The 24,365-nt window shown below is 55.6% G+C and overlaps 1 protein-coding gene across 2 annotated transcripts in view; it reads left to right on the forward strand.

The window, feature by feature from the left end:
• Positions 1–24,365, forward strand: part of Myh14 (myosin heavy chain 14) — a 60,824-nt gene that overhangs the window by 29,774 nt on the left and 6,685 nt on the right. For both annotated transcript variants that reach the window (XM_052164097.1, XM_052164104.1), the window contains 26 exons: positions 835–987; positions 1,093–1,266; positions 1,795–1,968; positions 2,390–2,504; positions 5,580–5,767; positions 6,462–6,583; positions 7,017–7,086; positions 7,479–7,639; positions 8,289–8,397; positions 9,089–9,220; positions 9,818–10,024; positions 10,565–10,702; positions 10,999–11,122; positions 11,247–11,418; positions 12,431–12,643; positions 13,904–14,048; positions 14,242–14,448; positions 15,010–15,114; positions 15,205–15,357; positions 16,199–16,447; positions 17,268–17,480; positions 20,656–20,868; positions 21,505–21,666; positions 22,580–22,708; positions 23,264–23,352; positions 23,462–23,585. In XM_052164097.1, coding sequence (XP_052020057.1) covers positions 835–987; positions 1,093–1,266; positions 1,795–1,968; positions 2,390–2,504; positions 5,580–5,767; positions 6,462–6,583; positions 7,017–7,086; positions 7,479–7,639; positions 8,289–8,397; positions 9,089–9,220; positions 9,818–10,024; positions 10,565–10,702; positions 10,999–11,122; positions 11,247–11,418; positions 12,431–12,643; positions 13,904–14,048; positions 14,242–14,448; positions 15,010–15,114; positions 15,205–15,357; positions 16,199–16,447; positions 17,268–17,480; positions 20,656–20,868; positions 21,505–21,666; positions 22,580–22,708; positions 23,264–23,352; positions 23,462–23,585 — 4,041 coding nt within the window. The remainder of the gene's footprint in view (positions 1–834; positions 988–1,092; positions 1,267–1,794; positions 1,969–2,389; positions 2,505–5,579; positions 5,768–6,461; positions 6,584–7,016; positions 7,087–7,478; positions 7,640–8,288; positions 8,398–9,088; positions 9,221–9,817; positions 10,025–10,564; positions 10,703–10,998; positions 11,123–11,246; positions 11,419–12,430; positions 12,644–13,903; positions 14,049–14,241; positions 14,449–15,009; positions 15,115–15,204; positions 15,358–16,198; positions 16,448–17,267; positions 17,481–20,655; positions 20,869–21,504; positions 21,667–22,579; positions 22,709–23,263; positions 23,353–23,461; positions 23,586–24,365) is intronic.

The following is a 24,365-nucleotide window of genomic DNA, read 5'->3' on the forward strand; positions in this document are numbered from 1 at the left end:
GGTTCTGCTTAGCGATGCGTCTGTGAAGGAGGTTTAGTGATGTCCAAACAAAGGACAGATGGAGAGGGTCCCTGAAACCATGATCAGTGAGGGGCAGAGTAAAGAGGTACTGTGGGAGGCTGGAAAGTGACTTGATTTCGTTTGTCCTTTATATAAAGATTCTCTGGGCTATGGCAAGAACTGATTCCTTAGAATATATATAAGTGAGCCGGGAGGTGGTGGCGCATGCCTGTAATCCCAGCACTCTGGGAAGCAGAAGCAGGCGGATTTCTGAGTTCAAGGCCAGCCTGGTCTACAGAGTGAGTTCCAGGACAGCCAGGGCTACACAGAGAAACCCTATCTCGGGGGGGGGGGAAACCCAACACACACACACACACAAGAATATATAAGCAAAGAAACTCAGGGCCACTGACAAAATCCAGGCAAAGATGGTGGCTCAGACCTCAGTGACAGAGAGGTGACCACAGGTTGGAGCCGCAGGGAACAGAAAGGACCTTGGGAGTCCCTTGATTTCTGTCTCAGCTGCAGTTTCTATAGCACAGAGAAACTAAGGCTCGGAGAGGTTTGTTCAAGGCTCTGTGGCTACACGGCCTCTGAGTAGCTACACTGGGATTCGAACCCAGACTCTTGGACCCGGAGCTCCCACTGTGCTGTAGATATTGATTTAAGAGGTGGAGGAGGGTAGGAGCCTGATGCGCAGGAGGGCTTCAGTTAGGGCAGTACTGTTGTTGTGGAAACTGAGAGGAGCTCAAGGGCCTGAAGTTCAGGGCCACCCTGCTCGATCCACACCCAGTGTCACATGGGCTGGACCTCACTTTCCATCCTACCCTGCAGGCTGACTTTGCCCTGGAAGCTCTGGCCAAAGCTACCTATGAGCGCCTGTTCCGCTGGCTGGTTCTGCGCCTCAACCGTGCCCTGGACAGAAGCCCACGGCAGGGTGCCTCCTTCCTGGGCATCCTGGACATTGCGGGCTTTGAGATCTTCCAGGTGTGCACCGTTGCCTTGCGGTCCCTCTCCCCACCCCCACCCCCACCCCCGTTCTGGTCCCCTCAGTCCCCTCACTCATCACCCTGTCCTTCAACACCCTCGCAGCTGAACTCCTTCGAGCAGCTGTGCATCAACTACACCAATGAGAAGCTGCAGCAGCTGTTCAACCACACCATGTTCGTGCTGGAGCAGGAGGAGTACCAGCGAGAGGGCATCCCCTGGACCTTCCTAGACTTTGGGTTGGACCTGCAACCTTGCATCGACCTCATTGAGCGTCCGGTAAGGGGCCAGAACCAATGAGCGGGCAACCCAGACCCTCTCAATGCTCGGCCCCGCCTACCGCCCAGACCCTAAAATCTTGCCCCACCCACTACCGGCCACTCAGCATTCAGTTCTGCCTACTGCTTAGACGCTCAAAACTTGGCTCCGCCCACCACCTAGTCTCACAAAACTTTGCCCTCCCAATGCTCAGACCCACAAAGCTTGGTTCCAACTATCCAACCCCGCCCACCTGCCACATTGCCCTTCACGGACCCAAAGAAGAAATGCCCCACCCGCAGCCATATCCCTGTGACCAGGGAGCCGGTTCTCTGGACACGGCAGGTCCCACTTGAGATCCTGGCTACAGACATCGGGTCAATGAGTCTCGGTGTTGGTGCTAGAGCCTAGCGCTTTGCTTCTGCTGGGCATGCGCTCAGCTGCTCAGCCACGCCCCAGTCCCTCAACCTCGAGCCACTCCTACGCACTGACAGCAGCAGCCTGTGGCCAGACTTATGGAATCTGACTTCTGTTCCCCTTGCTGGTCAGGCCAATCCTCCAGGTCTCCTGGCCCTGCTGGACGAAGAGTGCTGGTTCCCCAAGGCCACGGACAAGTCTTTTGTGGAGAAGGTTGCCCAGGAGCAGGGCAGCCACCCCAAGTTCCAGCGCCCCAGGAACCTACGGGATCAGGCTGACTTCAGTGTCCTACACTATGCAGGCAAGGTGAGGAGCAGGCTGGCTGTGGAGCACCACCCGAGGGTTCAGGGGTCTCGATATGGCCCCAGGGTACACTGACTCATGTGACACACAGAGCGCAAGACCAACTCAGTCACATCTTCCTCCAGACGGAGGCCACCTGTGAAATTCTCCAGAGTCTCACGTCTGTGGCCCTTTGAGGGGAATGGACTGTGCTTGAGGAACTGGGGAGGCTTATGTGGCCAGAGCAGAATGTACTAGAAGAATGTTGTAGTTGTGGAGGGCAAAAGGAATGGCTACAGGAGGGTGGGGGAAGGGTATAGAAGGAAGGATCCCGCAGGTGAGGGACAGATCAGAGCTTGGATGCAAGTTGACCCCAGTGTTCCAGTCCATGACATGCACCCGTGCGGGGAGCTCAGGCCCACGGTCGTCTGTCTGTTCCGCGCAGGTTGACTACAAAGCCAATGAGTGGCTAATGAAGAACATGGACCCCCTGAATGACAACGTGGCTGCCTTGCTTCACCAGAGCACGGATCGTCTTACAGCTGAGATCTGGAAGGATGGTGAGGTCCCCCTTCCCAGGGTCTGTCCCCAGATGCCACGCCCCTCCCTACCCCCAGGGGAAGCAGGAGCTAGAGGCTAGAGGGGCAGGGAGGAATGGCAGGTACATGGGTGACTGGGGCTGCTGAGCCAGTGGATAGATGGATGGACATATTGACGGACTGACTGGTAGATGGTGGATGGACAAGTGGATCGAAAGGATGGGCTAGCGGATGGGTGGGAGGACAGATGGATGGATGGTGGGGGGGTGGAAAGCTAGGCGGGTTGACGAGAGGGTTGGGGGTGAATGTGTTATTATGTTAAATTAGCATCTTACAGAAGGAAGAAAATGATACAGGCATACCCATGGGCATATTAGTGTCAATGACCATTTTTAGTAATAGTCTACTATGCAATCAGACCAGAAAAAAAAAAGTGCAACCATCCCTTGGGACGCGCGGGTCGCTAGGCCACTCAAAGATTTACATAAACACCATAGTATTCACGTTTGACATACACACCTTACCAAATACTTTTTTCTCTCTATTCCTATAGGCAGAATCAGCCCTCATCCTATTTATTTAACATAATGCAAATGATATGTAAATAGCGGTTACACTACTACACAGAATACGGCAGGAAAAAGCCTGTGTTGTGTTATAGACTCTTTTCCTCAGAATATTTTTAATTAGTTGTTCAGTCGCAAGCGCTGAGCCTGAATATATGGAAAGCTGAATTTATATTGATATTTTTAGCCCAGCAGGGTAGCGCAAGCCTTTAATCCCGGCACTCGGGGGTGTGGGGGGGCGGGGCGGCAAGTGGATCTCTGTGAGTTTGAGTGCAGCCTGGTTTATAATGTGAGCTCTAAGGAAGCCGGGGCCACAGAGAGGCCCCGTCTCAAACAAACAAACAAACAAACAAGTTGAACCATCGGGGAACCCAAGTTCCGGAACGGCACAGCACCCTGTCATACACACACACATGATTAAAAATCATCAAAATAAATCCTTTCTAAAACTCAGCATAGTTCATGGGCACTGTGGACACATGACCCCTAACCCTTGTCCCAGCCCCTGTGCTTGGCTCTGAGTGACAGTCCTGATCTTCTGGAGCTGATGCTAAACTAATCTTCTCCCATGAGGAGCCACTAACAAAGCTAGTGCAAAGGGCAGGGACAGGGGAAGGGTAGGGCTTGGTCCAGTTTCCATCATCTCACTCAGGGCCACCTTGGTCCCAGAATTGGACACGCTGTGTCCTAGCAGCTGGGGGGGAGGGGGAGGCAAATGAGATAGTCCCTGTCTTAGTCTGTGAACAGACACCATGACCAAGGCAACTCTTATAAAGACAACATTTAGCTGGGGCTGGCTTACAGGTTCAGAGTCCAGTCCAGTATCATCAAGACAGGAGCATGGCTGGGCCGGTGGTGGCGGCGCACGCCTGTAATCCCAGCACTCTGAGAGGCAGAGGCAGGCGGATTTCTGAGTTCAAGGCCAGCCTGGTCTACAGAGTGAGTTCCAGGACAGCCAGGGCTACACAGAGAAACCGTGTCTCAAAAAAGCAAACAAACAAACAAACAAAAGACAGGAGCATGGCAGCATCCAGGCAGGCATGGTGCAGGGGGAGCTGAGAGGTCTACGTCTTCATCTGAAGGCAGCTAGCAGAATACTGGCTTCCAGGCAGCTAGGATGAGGGTCTTACATAGCCCACACCCACAGTGACACACCTACTCCAACAGGGCCACACTGTCTAATAGTGCCACTCTCTGGGCCGAGCATGTACAAACCATCACAGTCCCCTACAGGGGCAGTGGGTATGTCAAATTAATTGTCGCGCTGCCTGGCATCCAGGGCAAATAGGACTTTCTGAGACAACAGAAGCAGACTTGGGTTCTAAGGTGTTCTGTTCTTTTCTTTGGTACTGACTCCTCAGACGACCTTGGCACCGCTGTTGGGGTGAACAGGACTTGATTAGGTCACGGGCAGCATCTGAGTCCTGCCTGCTTGCTCTGTGCTAACTAATGCCCTCTCTTTCTCCTCCTCTCACCTCCCCCCCATCTCCATACATCTCTCCCACCACCACCATCCCCCCTCCCCCCCGCCCATCCCCAGAACAAGGGGCTCTCCAACAGTTCACTTTACTTGACTCCTTCCCATCGCCGTCCCCTGGACCTGCAGGGAGGCTCAGCTATGGTGCTTCTGCTCCAGGGGTTGGGTCTCTCTGTGCACCCACGGGTGAGGTTGCAGAACACAGTTGGGGGGCTGCGGGAGGGCCTGGGTGGAAATGTTGGTCCCCCTCCTCTCTGCATGAGGTCTCCCCCCCCCTTGCTGAGCCCTCAATGGTTCTAGAGCCTTCTAGCTAGACTACATATTAAAAATACAGCACGGTGGGTCAGCGCATAAGGGTGTGTGTGCTGCGAAGCCTGACATTTTGATTTCCATCTCCCAGGACCCACATGGTGGAAGCAGAGAACTAACTCCCACAAACTGTCTGTCCTCCACACATGCCTTACACACATGTGCACACTCACATGAGCACACACACACACACAGCATAATAACATTTTAATAAAGGCATTTCCTGAGCACCTAACATGCAAACAAGGAAACAAGCACAGAGAGATTATGTAGCTTGCTCAAGGTCACACAGCCAGAAAGTGATAGAGTAGGGATTTGAACCCAGAACCTTAGCTCTTCTTTATGGTGTAGAAACCTAATCGGTGAGATCTGTCATTTTGAAAATGACTGACAGCGGAGGAGCACCACAGAGACTTGAACTCGGGGAGGGCCGACAGTGACAGGTCACATGAGGACACATTACCGGGTTCTGGCACTGGGTCTGTACAGCATCTCTGGCTCTCTGTCTGCCTGTCAACTGTCACCCCCACACCCCAGGCCAAGCAGCAATGCTCTGCGTGGCATGCCAGTCTTGTAAACAGCAAGACACTCCTCCACCTTGGCTAACTCTATTCCTTAAAGATTATTCTAAGAAGCTGGGCGTGGTGGCTCCAGTCCAGCACTCTGGAGTCTGGGGCAGGAGGATGGCATGAACTTATGGCTGGCTAACCTTGATCCCTTTTGTGCACCTCTGTGCCCCCACAGTGGAGGGCATCGTGGGCCTGGAGCAAGTGAGCAGCCTTGGAGACGGCCCTCCAGGGGGACGCCCCCGCCGTGGAATGTTCCGGACTGTGGGGCAGCTCTACAAAGAGTCTCTGAGCCGCCTCATGGCCACCCTCAGCAACACCAACCCTAGCTTTGTCCGCTGCATCGTCCCCAATCATGAGAAGAGGGTGAGTGGGAGGGAGGGGACTCGCCGTGCTCTGTGAGTGGGCACAGGTGGCCGCCGCACCTGGGCACTCTGCTTCCGTGACCTAAAGATTTTGAGTATCCACTGTGGGCCAGAAACAGAACTTGGGGACACAGTGGCAGAGTCGACAAGACGAACCTGTTCCAGCTGCTCCTGTGTCCTTCGAGGAGTTAGCAGATGAAGAGAGAACGCGACGTTCTCACACTTGCCGGTTGACAGGGCAAAGTGGGTACTTAGTAAAATACACACAACCCAGCGCCCAGAGTGAGAGTTCAGGTGACTCTGAAGGCACGAGAAGAAGGTCATGTTGGAATTTACCTAGCCGGAGTCCTAGAAGGCTCTCCGGAGGGGAAGGGACTGACTGTGTAGCCTAAGCAGTTTTCCAAGCAGAAAATAGCTTGTGCAGAGGCCCAGAGGCATGTGGGAACATGGTGGGAGGGAGGGGAGGAAGAGGGCTGCGGGCACAGGAGGAGACACAGGCCTGTCTGTTCAGCACTAGGAACAACAAGACAGAACAACTAAGTTCAGGACCAATCTCTCTTACAGCACCAGTTCAAAGACAGTCTGGGCAACCCGTGGGGGGGGGGGCGGTATGGATCGGTGGTAAACCCCTGCCACAGCCCTGCTTGTGGTGCGCCTGGTGGCCACCCCTGAGCCAGCTTGCGTCACCCCTGCAGGCTGGGAAGCTGGAGCCGCGCCTGGTGCTGGACCAGCTTCGTTGTAACGGGGTCCTCGAGGGTATCCGCATCTGCCGCCAAGGGTTCCCCAACCGCATCCTTTTCCAGGAGTTCCGCCAGCGGTGAGCAGGGCCAGCAAAGGGCTCCAGGGCTGGGCAGGGTGGGAACCAAGTCCCTACAAGTGCTAGCTCAGATTGGGGGCTGGGGGCCAGGTTACTGAGCCTCAGGACCGAGCAGTGTGAAATGGGCCGAGGGTGCCAGCTGTACAGGGTCACTTCAGTGTGTGATCCTCTATACTTAAACAGAAGTCGGAGCTGGCTGGACATAGTGCTTTTAGGAGGCAAATACAGGAGGACCTTTTGAATTCAAGGCCAGGCCTGGTCTACATAGCGAATTCCAGGGCAGCCAATGTTACAAAATGAGACCCTGTCTCAAAAAAACCAAACTTCCAAGTGTCCCATCCCAGTGGTGTGGTTTGCATTCCTGAAGCCTTGTTTATCTGGTCTCTCATGCCACGGTGGCCCTCATCCTCTCCACCCTCCCCTCTGGTTGCAGCTATGAAATCCTCACCCCGAACGCTATTCCCAAGGGCTTCATGGACGGCAAACAGGCCTGTGAGAAGATGGTATGTAGAGGCGGGGCCAATGTCTGGGGGCGGGACTGTGGAGGGACAGGCCTTTGTGATCTGAGGTGGGGCCTGCTCAGTGGGTAGGGCCTGTGGCTGGGGTGGGGAGGGGTTTCTCGTGCTGGGGGCGGGGCCTGTAGATGGAGGCGGTGCTAACTGCATGGGCAGGGCCTTTGGTGTTGGGATGAGATGTATGAGAATGGTTGGGCTTTCAGAAAGATGTTCCGGTAGACCTGAGGGTGGGGTGAAGCCCATAGCGCGGGAGTGGGGTCTGTGGCAGGTGTAGGGTCTAGACAGGGAGCCAGGTGTTTGGGTGGGGGGACTGCCCCACTGTCCTTCCTCATACAGTTTCTTTTCCTCCATCTCCTTCCCTCTCCACTCTCATCCCCCAGATCCAGGCCCTGGAGTTAGACCCCAATCTGTACCGTGTTGGCCAAAGCAAGATCTTCTTCCGGGCAGGGGTCCTGGCCCAGCTGGAGGAGGAGCGGGACCTGAAGGTCACCGACATCATAGTGTCTTTCCAGGCCGCAGCCCGGGGCTACCTGGCCCGTAGGTGAGGAAGTCAGGCTGTGTCAGGTGTTGTAGGCCAAGGCAGAGCTGAGGGCAGCGAACACTCAGAGGAAGCTGGGGTGCTGCGTGCTGCAGAAGTTCAGAAGGTTGGCGGCCAGCAGGGCCCCAACCAACTGCTCAGGACCCCAGCTGGAGGGGTGGCCTGTCTTGATGCCTGGATGAAAGCGAACAAGGAGCTAATCTGTGTGAGGGCCCCGTGGCAGGGAACCCGGCCTGCCTCAAGATGCACACGGATGTAGAATAGTCTCCCTTCCGGTAGAAGGGACGGCCCAGCCCCAGGCTGGGGGCCTTGCCACGGAACCCTGGGGAATGTGGGGAGCTGAGAGCCCAGGGCAGGGTCCGTGTGTGAGGACGGACTGAGAAGAAAGAAGGGAGGCTGGGGCCTGTGCAGAGCCAAGAGCGGGATGTGTGCGGCTGATTGTAAAGTCTGTCGTGGTGGGCATTCAGCTCACCGGGTGTGCGTCAGAGAGGCCCTGGGTCCTGTCCTCAGGGCGACATACACCTGTCATCCCTGGACTGTGGAGGTGGGAGCATCAAGAGTTCAAAGTCAGCCTGAGCTACATGAGACAGACCCCTGTGTAGAATGGCTGCTTTCTGTGGGCCAGCCCCGACTCTCAGCGGTGTCCCCACAGGGCTTTCCAGAGAAGGCAGCAGCAGCAGAGTGCTCTGAGGGTAATGCAGAGAAACTGTGCCGCCTACCTCAAGCTGAGGAACTGGCAGTGGTGGAGACTGTTCATCAAGGTGAGGGAGGCTGAGCCTGGGCCAACGCCTCAGCTCCAGGGGGAGGGGCGCCTGTCCTCAGTGTCTGCGGTGGAGCCCGGCTGCCCGCCTGTTGTTACCCGGGATCCTGTTACCCAGGATTCTTCAGCCCGCAAGTAATTTAAACTGGACTGATACAGGACCCTGGGGTGCGGGTGGGGGTGGGACCTGCGTGCAGGCTTCTCACGCTGCGGGGGATGAGCTGAGGCCTTGGCTGAGGCTGTGTGCTTGCCCAACATGCATGAAACTGTCATCCCAGAACTCAGGAAACAGGGGAAACAGGAGGATCAGGAGTTCTAGGTCATCTTTGGCTACATACAGAGTTGAGCTACCCAGGGCTACATAAGCTTGTCTTAAAAAAAAAAAAAGAGGGAGGGGAGATAATATCAAGGCATAGCAGATTAAGGGTGCTTGCCACCAAGCCTGGTGACATGAGTTCAATCCCCAGGACCCACACAGTGAAAGGAGAGGAGTGACTTCCATCAAACAAGTAAAACAACAACAAATAAACAAATCTAAAGAACAGGCAGCTTCAGGTGCAGCTGGATCCAGAACAAGCCAGCGCTCTCCAGAGCACCCGCGGGTTCACAGTGTGGATAGTTCACATGAGCAAGCGTCACAGGCCGAGCTGTGGTGGGCTCCCCTTCCTGAAGCTGCTGTGCTTTTCCCCCAGGTGAAGCCCCTGCTGCAGGTGACTCGGCAGGATGAGGTGCTGCAGGCGCGTGCCCAGGAGCTGCAGAAAGTTCAGGAGCTGCAGCAGCAGAGCGCGCGTGAAGTGGGGGAACTGCAGGGTCGGGTGGCACAGGTGAGCGGGCCATGTGACAAAGAGCGAGGCCTAGTAGGAGAGTGGGTCTGTGTGGGTGTAGCCATGGTGTGAGGGGCGGAGCTTTTGAATGGAGCCATTTCCACCGAGGGAGTCGGTGTGTAGGGCAGTGGGTGGGCATAAGGGCATGGTCAAGATGGTGAGGAGTGTGGCTTGGGGTGGGGCAGTATATGAAGGGCAGAATGAAGAGCGTGAGGAGGTGGGGCCGTGTGTGTGTGTGTGTGTGTGTGTGTGTGTGTGTGTGTGTGTGTCAGTGTTGTGCCTGGAGGGTTCGTAAGGATACTAGGCAGGGCCTGTGTGATGGACAGGATTCCTATGGTGAGCGGCAGGGGCAGGGGTGGGGTTCAAGGTTGGCCTCAGGCCTTGAGATAGGGCTTTGATGCGAACAGCAAGGTTAGGGGTTGAATGGTGAGTGTGGGTCTCAAGGTTGGAGCTATGGCAGAGCTGTGTGGACGAGGGGACGAAGCCAGGGCTCAAAGGACAGGGCCTGGCCGCACCCGGGCTGGATGGTGGGAGGTAAGAGGTGGAGATGTGGGGGCAGCGCGAGAGGGGGCCCTGACTGGTCCCCGCCATCCACAGCTAGAGGAGGAGCGCCAGCGCCTGGCTGAGCAGCTGCGGGCGGAAGCCGAGCTGTGCTCTGAGGCCGAGGAGACGCGGTTGCGATTGGCTGCCCGGAAGCAGGAGCTGGAGCTGGTGGTGTCGGAGCTGGAGGCACGAGTGGGCGAGGAGGAAGAGTGCAGCCGGCAGCTGCAGAGCGAGAAGAAGAGGCTGCAGCAGCACATCCAGGTGTGGGGCGCGAACACCCCTGTGTGCCCCAGCCCATCCAGGTGTGGGGCGCGGACACCCCTGTCCGCCCCACCGCCGACCGCAGCTCCCAGGGAGAGAGCGAGCGAGCGTTCAAAGCACAGAGACTATCTAGAGTTCATTCAAACAGTGGAGGAACTAGAATCCAGCTTCAGGTACCGCTGGATCCCTCCATTAAGTCCCCTCCTCAGGATTCAGCCTCTGTCCCCTAGCTCTGAAGGCATCTGTCTTCAGCCCTGACCCCAGCAGGCCACTGTCCTGCGACTACTCTCCCTAACCTGTTTGCACCCAGGGAACAATCGAGTTCTTTTTCTGCACCAATAGAAATCGCTACCCATCCTCAGGGTCTATGATGGTGTCTGGTATACACGAGACACTTATTAAGTGTTTGTCAAGCCAATGAATGGACAGAAAGGGGAGACTAGGAAAAGCTTGCTGCTGCCTGTCACCCACCCCCACCCCCCGCTATGGACATGTGTAAAGCCACAGCCTTGGGGTCCCCCATCCCCTCCACCCCCACAGGAGCTGGAGACTCACCTGGAAGCCGAGGAGAGTGCCCGGCAGAAGCTGCAGCTGGAGAAGGTGACCACGGAGGCCAAGATGAAGAAGTTTGAGGAGGACCTGCTGCTCCTGGAGGATCAGAATTCCAAGCTGAGCAAGGTGGGGCCTGGGCAGCACCGCATCCTGGGTCGTGGGGAGAAGCCGCTGGGGGCCATGGGCACACCAAAGCAAGATATGGTAGTTGGGCTCCTGCTGGGGTCCGGGTTCAGTGAGCCGGGGGGAGGGGCGAGGGCGAGGGGGTGCTGCCCTGTGGGGTGGCCACGCGCTGGTGGCTGAATGCCATCGGTGAGCCCCTGTGAGGTGGAGAGGAGGGAAGGGCGGAGGGAGGGGCTGGGAAGGGCAGACACTGCGGAGATGGCAGGGAAGCCAGGGTCCTGAGTCGCTTTTGTCCCCAGGAGCGGAGGCTGCTGGAGGAGCGCCTGGCCGAGTTCTCCTCACAGGCAGCGGAAGAGGAAGAGAAAGTCAAAAGCCTCAACAAGCTGAGGCTCAAGTATGAAGCCACAATCTCAGACATGGAAGGTAAGTGGCCGCGAGTCAGGGTGGGCTGTGCGCATCCCAGAGACCTGCAGGCAGAGGGTCCGCGGGAGGAGGCGGATGCGGCCAGGCCTCGCTCTGCAGCCCTCCCCTGTCCCGGTGCCCGCAGACCGGCTGAAGAAGGAGGAGAAGGGCCGCCAGGAACTAGAGAAGCTGAAGCGACGACTGGATGGGGAGAGCTCGGAGCTTCAGGAGCAGATGGTGGAGCAGAAGCAGAGGGCGGAGGAGCTGCTCGCACAGCTGGGCCGCAAGGAGGACGAACTGCAGGCGGCCCTGCTCAGGTGAGGCCCCAGGCGCGGCCCCGGCCCCTGTCTCCACCGAGACACCACGTGAGGGACCTCAAGTGTGAGGGATCCACACTCCACGCACAGTTATTGAGCTACTACTGTATACAATCCATGGTGCCTATATGAAACACATACTGCATGTCTTCCAAGACACCTTGGCTTGTGGGTTCAGCTCCATTGCAGACGGGTTAAAATGTGAACTAGAAAGGCTGGAGATAACTCAGAGGTTAAGAACACTAGCTGCCCTTGTAGACTATCCAGGTTAGGGGCTGGAGATATGGCTCAGCAGGTAAGAGCACTGACTGCTCTTCTGGAAGGTACTGAGTTCAAATCCCAGCAACCACATGGTGGCTCACAACCATCCATAACAAGATCTGACACCCTCTAGTGTCTGAAGACAGCTACAGTGTACTTACATATAATAAATAAATACATCTTTAAAAAAAAAAAAAGAATATCCAGGTTCAGTTCCCAGCACCCACGTGGAGGCTCACAACCGCCTGTATCTGCAGTTCTATGGAATCCCACACTCTGTTCTAGCCACCACGGGCACTGAAGACCTGGCACACATATGCTCATTTGCATAAAATAAAAATAAACCTTTTTAAAAAATTAAGGTGGAGAAATGATTTGAGGGCACTTCTGGCCTCCACTTGTACACACAGAAATTAAAATGGCCCAGCACTTGGGAGGCTGAGACAGGAGCATTGCCATGAGTTCAAGGCTAGCCTGAGCAATTTAGAAAGACCCTGTCCTAGGAAACAGCAACAACAACTTCCCAAAGACCCACGTAAAGGACTGTGCATGTGGCAGGAGGGACCCAGTGTCACCTAGAACTGTGAGTAGCATTCTGCCCAGGGATGCGAATAGGAAAGATTTTGGAATAAGAATCACGTGACCAGTGACAGAGCCAGGACTTGAACCCACATCTGGTCTCTCCAGTCCCTCACCCTCAGCTCTGCCTGCCTGGGCGTCAACTCCTCTTTGGTCCTTGTCACACCCCCAGGGCAGAGGAGGAGGGTGGTGCCCGTGCCCAGCTGCTCAAGTCCCTGCGAGAGGCACAGGCTGGCCTTGCCGAGGCCCAGGAGGACCTGGAGGCTGAGCGGGTAGCCAGGGCCAAGGCGGAGAAGCAGCGGCGGGACCTGGGCGAGGAGTTGGAGGCACTGCGTGGGGAGCTGGAGGACACACTGGATTCCACCAACGCCCAGCAGGAGCTGCGGTGAGTGTGCTGGGCGGGACTGGGAGGTTAGTGGATGGGACAGGAGGGTGGGGCAGGTGGGCATATCAGGTAGAGGCTACACACACACACACACACACACACACACACACACACACACACACACACAGGTACCCAGCTCTGAAGACCCAAGCCCTGCCCTCAGGCGACCCCATTCTTAGGAATCTTTTCTTTTTTAGTTTCTTGAGACAGGGTTTCTCTGTGTAAAAACCCTGGCTGTCCTGAAACTTGCTTTGTAGACCAGCCTGGCCTTGAACTCACAGAGATCTGTCTGCCTCTGCCCATCAATGCCAAATCTCTTTAAAAGAAAATATTCATTCATTTTATTTATATGGGTACACTGTAGCTGTCTTCAGACACCCCAGAAGAGGGTATCAGATCCCATTTCAGATGGTTGTGAGCCACCGTGTGGTTGCTGGGAATTGAACTCAGGACCTGTGGAAGAGCAGTCACTGTTCTTAACCCCTGGACCATCTCTCCAGCCCCAATGTCAGCTCTTAAAGTGAAGTCTAGGGGCTGGAGACATAGCCCAGTGGTTTAGAGCACTGGCTGCTTTTGTAGACGATTCGAGTTCAGTTCCCAGCAACCACATGATGGTTTACAACTTCCTGTAGCTCCAGGAGATATGACGCCCCCCTTCTGGCCTTCTTGGGTACTGCACACACACACACACACACACACACACACACACACACACAAATAAAAGAGAATTAAGCCAAGTTTGTGCTCTGGGAGGCCATTGCTGAGGAGTGGCCCTTTGAGAAGGGATTGAGGAGTAAATAGGTGATACCTCCCCTCCTTTTGTATCACCACCAAGATACCTTGGGAAATGTATTTGTTACACAACCAAATGCCTGTCAAGAGGTGACTTAAGAGGTCTGGTTTAGCTCATGGTTTCATGCCAGGGAAGTGGCTTCCACGGTGGCAGACGTGTCTGCCTGCGGGAGCTTGCAGTGGGACTGGCTCCAATCTTGACAGAACAGCAGATGGTCTCCGGGAGGAGCCCAGGCTGGCTATGACCCTCTGCCTCCCCGTGTCAGCTGGACCCCTTTCCAAGCAGCGCCTCCGGCTGAGCACGGAGGCTGGGACTCAGGAGCCCCCGGCAGTTTTCCTAGGCAGATCCTCACAAGCTACGGGGCCCATCCTCCGAGGAGATGGAGAAGGAGATCGTGTCTGGTTCTCCTCACATCCCACAGTCCTCCGCTCTGAATTCCTGTCCCCTCTCCCCTGCCCACATCAAAGGTCCAAGAGGGAGCAGGAGGTGACAGAGCTGAAGAAGGCTTTGGAAGAGGAGTCCCGGGCTCACGAGGTGGCCATGCAGGAGCTGAGGCAGAGGCATGGCCAGGCCCTGGGGGAGCTGGCAGAGCAGTTGGAGCAAGCCCGGAGAGTGAGTGGATAGCCACCGGCCACCCTCTGGGATGCAGCCTTGAATAAGTGTTAATTGAACAGCTGCTTAAACGGAGTCCTCCGTGAAAAGAGGCTATTGGCTGAAAACCCTCGGGAGTGAGGGGTGAGCCGTGGGGGAGGGGGGTCACGGGGCGCTGGGTACAGCCTCAGCAGCTCCACCCTTTCCACCGCAGGGCAAAGGTGTGTGGGAGAAGACTCGGCTCGCCCTGGAGGCTGAGGTGTCTGAGCTGAGGGTGGAGGTGAGCAGCCTGCAGACCTCCAGACAGGAGGGCGAGCAGAAGAGACGCCGCCTGGAGTCCCAGCTGCAGGAGGTCCAGGGCCGCTCCAGCGATTCCGAGCGGGCTCGGTCTGAGGCTGCTGAGAAGCTACAGAGGGCCCAGGTGGGCAGGGGCAGGCGAGTCCTGAGACTGTTCCTGGGGGGACTGTGCATAGTTTCACTCTAAATAGGCAACAAGGACAGGAAAAAAAATGACTTCAGCTCAGTCTAGCTTGGCTCGAATGTCTTTTGTTTCTGAAGCCCTGGCTGTCCTAGAACTCACTCTGTAGACCAAGCTGGGCTTGAACTCATGGAGATCCTCCTGCTTCTGCCTCCCACGTTCTGGGATTAAAGGCTTGAGCCGCCACACCCAGCTCCCTCCCTCGTCCCTTTTCATTGCTGAATAGTGTGCCCCATTCGTGTCTGCTAGTCTCTGTCGTCCGCCTTGGTGACATGGCTGTGGCTCCTTCTTGAGCACAGCTGTGCAATTTCCCCGTAAGCACACGAGCCAGAAATTCCTCTCCTCTGGAAACGCCTAATCCGCGGCCTCTGTGTCGGTACTGAGTTAGACCCTGGCCCGGCACTGGCTTCCCACCGTGCATACAGCCAGGATTTGGGACGGAGGCTTCGGTACGGCCCACCATGTTGAACTAACCTGGCCAGCGTCATCGTCTCCCTCCCACAGGCGGAACTTGAGAGCGTGTCCACAGCCCTGAGTGAGGCTGAGTCCAAGGCCATCAGGCTGGGCAAGGAGCTGAGCAGTGCCGAGTCCCAGCTGCACGACACCCAGGTGACCCTGCTCGTCCCCCCTCCCCCTCCCCCCTCCGTCCTCTGCTCTGCACCGACTCCACCTGAGCCTCGCCATCCCTTCCACCCACAGGAACTGCTGCAGGAGGAGACCAGGGCTAAGCTGGCCTTGGGGTCCCGCGTGCGCGCCCTGGAGGCCGAGGCGGCCGGGCTTCGGGAGCAGATAGAAGAGGAGGTGGTTGCCAGGGAACGGGCTGGCCGCGAGCTGCAGAGCACACAGGCCCAGGTGGGCAGTAAGACCCGCCCGGGAACCTTGGCCCGCCTCTATGCTGCCTCCATCTGCCCCCCATGCTGGGTTCCCACTGCCACGTCTGCCCCTGACTTCCCCACCCCCGCCGTGCTCCGGGTGGGTGATGAACCCTGGCCCCCGAAGCTCCTCCCCTCTCCCTAGGTAGCACAAGAACTCTGCCCACCTTTCCTCCCAGCCTGCTCTGGCTCCCAGTACCCTGGACAGAGCCTCTGCCTGTATTATCTAGAGATGGCTGCAGACCTTTGCTAGTCCCGACTTCCCTCCCGTGTAGTCGGTTGCTTGTCCCAACCATCCTCCGTTGTACTCTGGCTAAATGTTGGCCACCTTAAGCTGTGACTATTGTACCCATGTGCCTCCCCACCAGATTATGAGTCCCTTCAAATAACTGACCCTGATATGTATGTATGGCCTTAAGAGACGTCAGCAGAATTCCACTGGCAGGCTCCTATGTGTACTTCAAAACCCATCTTCAATGGAGACTCTGCCATGCTGTGGACTCCCCAGATGATCTCCTCCTGTTCTTCCTCCTCGTCCTCCTTCCTTTCTTCTTCTTCCTCAGCCTTTATCACTTTCGCTTTAGTCTGGGGACCCAAAGGCAAATTCCATTTGGACTGAGTGCTGGGTCATGCCGAGAGTGCCAGTACCTGGAAGGAGCTAGGTTGATAGTTCTCAGGGTCTCGACTGCTGTGAGGCAGGAGCTCCCAGTGGTTAGGTCCTCCCTGCCTTTAGGCTTCAGTTTACACCCAGGACATGGGTGCCAGAAGTCCACACCACAGTCCCTCACAGCCATCACTCCTACACCCTTCTCCTCCCGCAGCTCTCGGAATGGCGGCGACGCCAGGAAGAGGAGGCTGCGGTGCTGGAGGCTGGGGAGGAGGCTCGGCGCCGTGCCGCCCGCGAGGCAGAGACCCTGGCCCAGCGCCTGGCAGAGAAGACCGAGGCTGTAGAGCGACTGGAGCGAGCCCGGCGGCGGCTGCAGCAGGAGCTGGACGATGCTACTGTGGACCTGGGGCAGCAGAAGCAGCTCCTGAGCACACTGGAGAAGAAGCAGCGTAAGTTTGACCAGGTGAGTGCCTCTGTTTACCCAGCGGGCCACCCTGAAGAACTAGAAACCCATTTGAATACTGGGAGAAACTTGCTAGGGCAGGGGCATTCGAGATAAGTTTTGAAGACAGTATAGGAGTGGAGTCACAGCCAGGTAGGTGCTGACTGTGAAAAAAACAAAAAAAACGAAAAGACTCTATAAAGCAGGCCACTCAAGTGTCCTGCTGGTGCCTGTCACCCATCACTTGAGTGTCCCAGTTTCATCCTGTCTCGTGTCCTCAAGGGTGCTTGCACCCTGACTCAGTTGTCCTGTGCATTGACGCACCCATCTCAGCCTCAGTTTACTCATCTAGAAAGCAGGAACCAAGTCAAGCATTCCACATCCCTGAGGATCAAAATACTCATTGTGGTGCCTGAAGTTCACGGCCTGGCAGCATTCTGATTCTGTAGCTACCACCAGAGGCAACAGGCCTAGGAAGTAGAGAGCATTATTTTGGCTCATGGGTTCCGAGGGTTTGGTTCTCAGCCGTTGGTGCCATTGCTGACGGCTCTGCGAGTCAGTGCATGAAGTGGGAGCACGTGGGAGGCGTAAACAAGTCAGGCTGCAGGCAGCTCAGCCTCTCTAGCATCCTTGTGAACGCTGGCCGGGTGTGGTGGCCCCCTGCGGCCTTGATAGCCAGCAGAGCAAGCCGGCCAGCTGTCTCTCCCCCCATCTATTTCTCGTGTGTCTTTGTGTGTCTATTTCTAGCTCTGTCTCTCTCAAATATCTCCGTCCGCCCTCCCCTCCTCCCTTCTCCACCCTCGTCCCAGTCAACCCATGTGCCCTGCATTTTCCTCTGCAGCTCCTGGCAGAGGAGAAGGCCGCAGTGCTGCGGGCTGTGGAGGACCGTGAACGGGTAGAGGCCGAAGGCCGGGAGCGAGAGGCCCGGGCCCTGTCGCTGACACGAGCCCTGGAAGAGGAGCAGGAAGCACGGGAGGAGCTGGAGAGGCAGAACCGTGCTCTGCGGGCTGAGCTGGAGGCACTGCTGAGCAGCAAGGATGATGTGGGCAAGAATGTAAGCAGGACAGGGCACAGTGGGGAAGATTTGGGAGCACGCGCATGTATTCACCTAGCAAACATTGAAGTCATGGGTTTGCACAGCAAACACTGCAGCCATGTGCTCACACTGCAGACACTGCAGTCATGTGCTCACACTGCAGACACTGCAGTCATGTGCTCACTGCAGATACTGCAGTCATGTGCTCACACTGCAGACACTGCAGTCATGTGCTCACACTGCAGACACTGTAGTCATGTGCTCACACTGCAGATACTGTAGTCATGTGCTCACACTGCAGACACTGCAGTCATGTGTTCACACTGCAGACACTGCAATCATGTGCACATACTGCAGTCATGTGCTCACACTGCAGACACTGCAGTCATGTGCTCACACTGCAGATACTGTAGTCATGTGCTCACACTGCAGACACTACAGTCATGTGTTCACACTGCAGACACTCCAGCCATGTGCTCACACTGCAGTCATGTGCTCACACTGCAGACACTGCAGCCATGTGTTCACACTGCAGACACTGCAGTCATGTGCACATACTGCAGACACTGCAGTCATGTGCTCATACTGCAGACATGTGCTCACACTGCAGATACTGCAGTCATGTGCTCACACTGCAGACACTGCAGCTATGTGCTCTCACTGCAGACACTGTAGCCATGTGCTCACACTGCAGATACTGCAGCCATGTGCTCACACTGCAGACACTGCAGCCATGTGCTCACACTGCAGACACTGCAGTCATGTACTCACACTGCAGACACTGCAGTCATGTGCTCACACTGCAGACACTGCAGTATGTACTCACACTGCAGACACTGCAGCCATGTGTTCATACTGCAGACACTGCAGTCATGTGCTCACACTGCAGACACTGCAGTCATGTGCTCACACTGCAGATACTGTAGTCATGTGCTCACACTGCAGACACTGCAGTCATGTGTTCACACTGCAGACAATGCAGTCATGTGTTTGCACAGCAGACACTGCAGTCATGTGCTCACACTGCAGTCATGTGCTCACACTGCAGACACTGCAGTATGTACTCACACTGCAGACACTGCAGCCATGTGCACACACTGCAGACACTGCAGTCATGTGCTCACACAGCCAAGAGTCCTGCTCACCAAATGAGAAATGGGCAATCTATGCACACTTGCAGGGTATGAACAGAATCTTCCATTGTAGCTGGACTTTGGTTACTTTGCGGGTTCTTCTTCCTCCCTTCCCTACCCTTCCCCATCTCTTTCAACCCCTAACACCAAGAAGGAGAGAGAAAGGGATGGAGGGAAAGGGAGTGACAAGATCATTAGACTGCTTCCTGCTGGCTAGGGGCATCGAGTTCCTTGGGACAAGTTTGGTCTTGGTAGTCAGGAAATCTAATGTCTTCTTGTTCTTGTTTCTTCTTTTGTGCACCACTGCTTAACAAACCATGACTAACAACCAACAACCAACAACTCACCCGGCCTCTCGGGCTAGCTTTGTAGGGTAGGTCTCAGACTCAGAGATCCTTCCAAATGCTAAGATTAAAGGCGTGTGCTGCAACAACCAGCTTTCCCATTTTTTTTTTTTAAATCCCAAGTTTATTTGGAACTCCTGGCAATCCTCCTGCCTTAGCCTTCTGTGTGTTAAGGTGTGTGCCACTATACCTTGCCAGGCATATGTCACGCACAGAACATGATTGCCCCTCACATATACGTAATAGGAATGCTGTTAAACACAAGCTCACGCATGTGCCCAGGCCTGCACCTCTAGGCCTGGCTGATGGGTGTCTCAGTGTGGGTGGGTGGGATAGGGGATAGATGGACGTGGACCCTGTGCTCTGCAGGCAGGAACCCAGGAGACGTTTGTTTGTTTGTTTGTTTGTTTGTTTGTTTGTTTAATGTCTGTGTGCTCTGCTGCATGTACACCTGCACTCCAGCAGAGGGCGTCAGATCCTTTGTAGATGGTTATGAGCCACCATGTGGTTGCTGGGAATTGAACTCAGGACCTCTGGAAGAGCAGCCAGTGTTCTTAACCACTGAGCCATCTCTCCAACCCCTTTGATTTTGCTTTTCTTTTGTTGTTGTTGTTGTTTAATCTATTTATGTGTGAGAGTATTTTGCTTGTGTATGCTTCTGTGCGCCACATGCATGCAGTGCCCTCAGAGGCCAGAAGAGGGCATTGGAGCCCCAGGAACTGGAGTCACAGATGATTGTGAGCCACCATATGGATGCTGGGAATTAAACCTGGGTCCCCTGGAAGAGCAGCTAGTGTGCTCAACTCTTAAGGCATTTCTCCAACCCCGAGTGCATTGTTTTGTGACAAACTGCATCCACGGCAGGCCACATACCAGTGGGTTGCAGGTACAACACAGATGTTAGGTTTTTTTAATTTTACTGCCCTCCCCCAAGCAGTTTTCTTTTTAAATTTAGAACTTTTGGATTAGTGGGTTTCTACCTGTGTGGTGCCCGCTCTTCTACCTGTGTTTCTGAGTCTGCTGCCATGGCGACATCCCAGCAAAAGCAATGGAGGGGAGAAAGGACTGTTTACCCGAACAATTCCAGGGTCTACTCCATCACTGGCCGGTCAAGGCCAACTGGTCCCATGCACAGTCAAGAACAGAGAGTGAATACACACACCCCTTTTTAAAATACAGTCCAGGACCCAGACTGAGGCCATGGCGCCACCCACAGTGAGTGAGGTCTTTTCTCATCAGTTAGCAAGTCAAGACAATTCTTACAGCCCGCCTTGATCTAGACAGCCCCTCACTGAGACTTTCTTCCTGGGTGATTCTAGATTGTGTCACAGTAACAATTTTAGAACCCAAGCAGGGCAAATCTCTGAGTTTGAGGCCAGCCTGGTCTACAGAGTGAATTCCAGGAGAGCCAGGAAGCCAGGACACTCAGAGAAGCCCTGTCTTCAAAAACCAAAAACCAGAAAAAAACAAAAACCAAACCAAACCAAAAAAAGCAATTAAAACCAATCATCACATAGAGAGTTTTGTAAGACTCACTCAGATCATTTAAGATGACGCCGGGTAGGTGCTCAGGAATTTGGGTGAATGAGAGAAATAGCTCACCTTGGCCACTCGACCAGCTACCACTCTGGTCTCCATCATGGCCACCCCTCTACTCAGGACTCCCTTAATCCCGGCCCTGGCCTCAGACTCGCTCCCCCTCCCCCTCCCCACCAGGTGCACGAGCTGGAGCGAGCCCGCAAGGTGGCTGAACAGGCAGCCAGCGACCTGCGGACACAGGTGACAGAGTTGGAGGATGAGCTGACTGCCGCAGAGGATGCCAAGCTGCGCTTAGAGGTCACTGTGCAGGCCCTGAAGGCTCAACACGAACGCGACCTGCAGGGCCGTGACGACGCTGGCGAGGAGAGGCGGAGGCAGCTGGCCAAGCAGGTATTGGAGGGCAAGAGGCCGCAGCGCACCTGCGCAGCCCTGGCGAATGCGTGTGGGACGGGAGTTCCCCTCTGAGCATTCTCACCAGGGTCCGCTTGCCGTCCACCCCTACCCACCCAGAGAGCCATCTTCCTGCTCCGCCAGGAGGCAGGGGCACACCCGTGCCACCGTGGGCAAATCAACATTCCCTAGCACACACCGCATCCACTAAGCTCCGTGTGCAACCTCGAGGATGCCCCTGCCTCCTGCCCCTCAGTGTCAGCCTAAGTGGTATGCACGTGTCGCTAGACTTTTCCTTGGGAAGTTTAAGTAGAATTTTACCTTTGCTAGGAATGGCATGGAGTGACCATAGAAAAGATTCCAGTTTAGCTTGGTTTACTGTCGACTTAATTAGAGCTTGCTTATAGCAGTGAGGGCGACTCCAGGCTGCACTCGCTGCAGAGGACTCCACTAAGGAGCCTCCTCTCCCTCAGCTAGTGCTTACTACTGTCTGACCTCGGGGAGGGTAGCTTGTGAATCGTATAAAGGAAAGGATAGAAAACAGGGCAGGTCGGAAGAGGCTAGGAGAGACCAAAAAGGCCAAGGTAGGATGAGTCACAGAGGAGGAAGCTCTAACCTCTCTGACCCTGCCCCCAGCTGAGAGACGCAGAGGTAGAGCGGGACGAGGAGCGGAAGCAGAGGGCACTGGCTATGGCTGCCCGCAAGAAGCTGGAGCTGGAACTGGAGGAGTTGAAGGCACAGACGTCCGCGGCTGGGCAGGGCAAGGAAGAGGCGGTGAAGCAGCAGAAGAAGATGCAGGTGAGGCGGGGCTCGAGGGTGGGAGGGGCCAGGGATGAAGTCTGGCCCCCTATTCACCTGCAACAGGGCGGGGGGCGGGGCTCCAGGGTGGGAGGGGCCAGGGATCCAGGGTCGGAGGTCTGGTCCCATCTCCTTCTTCCGCTGCAGTAACTGAATTAGCTAGCGGCCTCGGAAAAAGCTGACCTCTGAGTTCGTTCTTTTTTATCTTGTATCATTCATTTTAGATAAGCTCATCATTTAATTAGATAATAAATCTAGTGCCACTGAAGATGGAACCTAGCGCCTTGAATAATGCTGGGGGGAGGGGGGTTCTAAGCCACGCCCCCGCTCTTTGCTGGAGGATTTTAGACAAGGGCCTCTACCACTGGAACCACACCCCTAGCCCATACTAGGATGTTTAAACCGCCAGGTACCTGTGGCATATTACTGTGGGGCAGCAGTTCATGCACCCAGAGAAAGGATCTCTTGTCTAATTCCTTTATCAGACATGTAATAAGAATAACTTTAGCACTATGGCCCACATTCTTTATTACTGGCTCCTCATAGCAGTGCTGAACTTCCCGTGGGTGAAGACAAAGTTTGTGTTGGTCTCTCCTCACACTCCCAGGCAGTGGCCGCAGAGCCACGGGCTTAATATTCTATTCTGGCTCACTTTAAGAGGAGGTTGACTGAGATTTAGAGAAGTGGAATTGGCCCAAGGGCACACAGCCCGCACCGGCTCTGAGGCAGACAACGAGCTCTGTGCTGGCCTTGCTCGCCCTGGCCCTGCTCGCCCTGGCCCTGCTCGCCCTGGCCCTGCTCGCCCTGGCCCTGCTCGCCCTGGCGCTGCTCGCCCTGGCGCTGCTTGCAGGTAATGAGCCCCCCTAAGGGTGGGGTTTCTAGACGCAATTTAACTAAGCCCGCACCTACCCAGGCCCAGATGAAGGAGCTGTGGCGGGAGGTGGAGGAGACGCGTAGCTCCCGCGAGGAGATGTTTACCCTGAGCAGGGAAAATGAGAAGAAGCTCAAAGGGCTGGAAGCTGAGGTGCTGCGGCTGCAGGAGGTAAGAGGTGGGCAGGTTCTAGTAGGAGGCCTCGGCGTGGGTGTGGCCTAACTGGAGGTCCTGGGGATGGGCGGGGCTTTTCAGGAGGTCTTAGGAGTGGAGACTTGGGAAGTGAGCGTGTCTCCCTGTGTCTCCCTGTGTCTCCTGCCTTCTCGAGTCGCGGACCTTGTCCCGGGGGGTGGGGGTGGATTTTGGGAGCCAGAGCAGGAGCTGCCAGGGCCAGTCCTAGAAAGATGAGGAAGACAGACAGGAGCCAAGAAGTCAGGAGCAGGAGGCAGAAGTGAAGAAAAAGTCTGGGACCCAGGGGTGACATAGAAGACCGGAGAAGGCACAGTCGGGTGGGAGGGAGGAGGACATGTGGATAGCGTGGAGAAAGAAGGGGGCCCAGAGATGAGAGATGTGGAGGAGGAACATTGGTGGTCAGCGCTAAGAAAAACGCTCCCGTAAGGGTGAGGCTCACAGGCTCACAGTCAGCCGGAAAAGGCGAAAGGACAGAGAAGGGTTAATACCAGTGTCTTGACCCCTTACCCCTCTGCTCTTGACTGGTCCTCTTAGGAGCTGGCTGCCTCAGACCGAGCCCGGAGGCAGGCCCAGCAGGACAGAGATGAGATGGCTGAGGAGGTGGCCAGCGGCAACCTCAGCAAGTGAGTGTCCTGGGGCCGTGGGCTGTGGGCGTGGGCTGTGGGCTGTGGGCGTGGGCGGGGCAGGCTCCTCTCGCAGGCCTACCCTCTGAAGCCACACCTTACCCTCTAGGACAGCCATCCTAGAGGAGAAGCGGCAGCTGGAGGGGCGACTGGGCCAGTTGGAGGAGGAGCTGGAGGAGGAACAGAACAACTCCGAGCTGCTCAAGGACCATTACCGAAAGCTGGTGCTACAGGTGGGCGAGCGAGGCAGGCAAGCGCTGCCGGCCAGGCCACCCTCCCCCACCCCAGGGTCGCGGGCTCTCTTATTCATTTGATATGAGGGCCTTTGATGTGGGTTTTGAAGCAGGAAGAGGAGTTCATAAGTCAGGAAGGCTTGACTCATTGATTTGTCAGCAAGTCTCCCAGACAGACTTGAAACAGTAATTAAAGCCGGGCAGTGGTGACTCACGCCTGTAATCCCAGCACTTGGGAGTCAGAGGCAGGTGAATTTCAGAGTTCGAGGCCAGCCTGGTCTACAGAGTGAGTTCCAGGACAGCCAGGGCTACACAGAGAAACCCTGCCTAGAAAAAACCAAAAAGAAAAAAAGAAAAAAAAAAAAAAAGAAAAGAAACAGTAATTAAGTGAACTATCAAAGTATGACAGCTCAGCTGTAATCTCAGAATTTTCCAGGGTCAGGGAAATTGTCACAGGTTCAAGGCCAGCCGGGCTACAAAATGGCTACAATGGCTTCGCAGCTCGTCAATCTATCATGGGCGGCCCAGCCAGGAGAGAAAACCTCAGCATTGCGGGTGGAAGCATAGGTTGTCACCAATAACCTCACACTGGCCTTGAAGTCATAGCAATCCTCCTGCCGTAGACTTCCTTCCGCACTGTCAATAGCTGCTCTTCTGTAGCCAGGGATTCTCTATGTGGCCTGAGGATGATGACCTTGTACTCCTGACCCCGTGATGACAGGCGTGTGCCACCAAACCAGATTACGCTGTACAGGGAGACCAGGGCTCCCTGTCTCCTAG

This window comes from Apodemus sylvaticus, chromosome 1, assembly GCF_947179515.1.
Source record: "Apodemus sylvaticus chromosome 1, mApoSyl1.1, whole genome shotgun sequence".
Lineage (NCBI taxonomy): Eukaryota > Metazoa > Chordata > Mammalia > Rodentia > Muridae > Apodemus > Apodemus sylvaticus.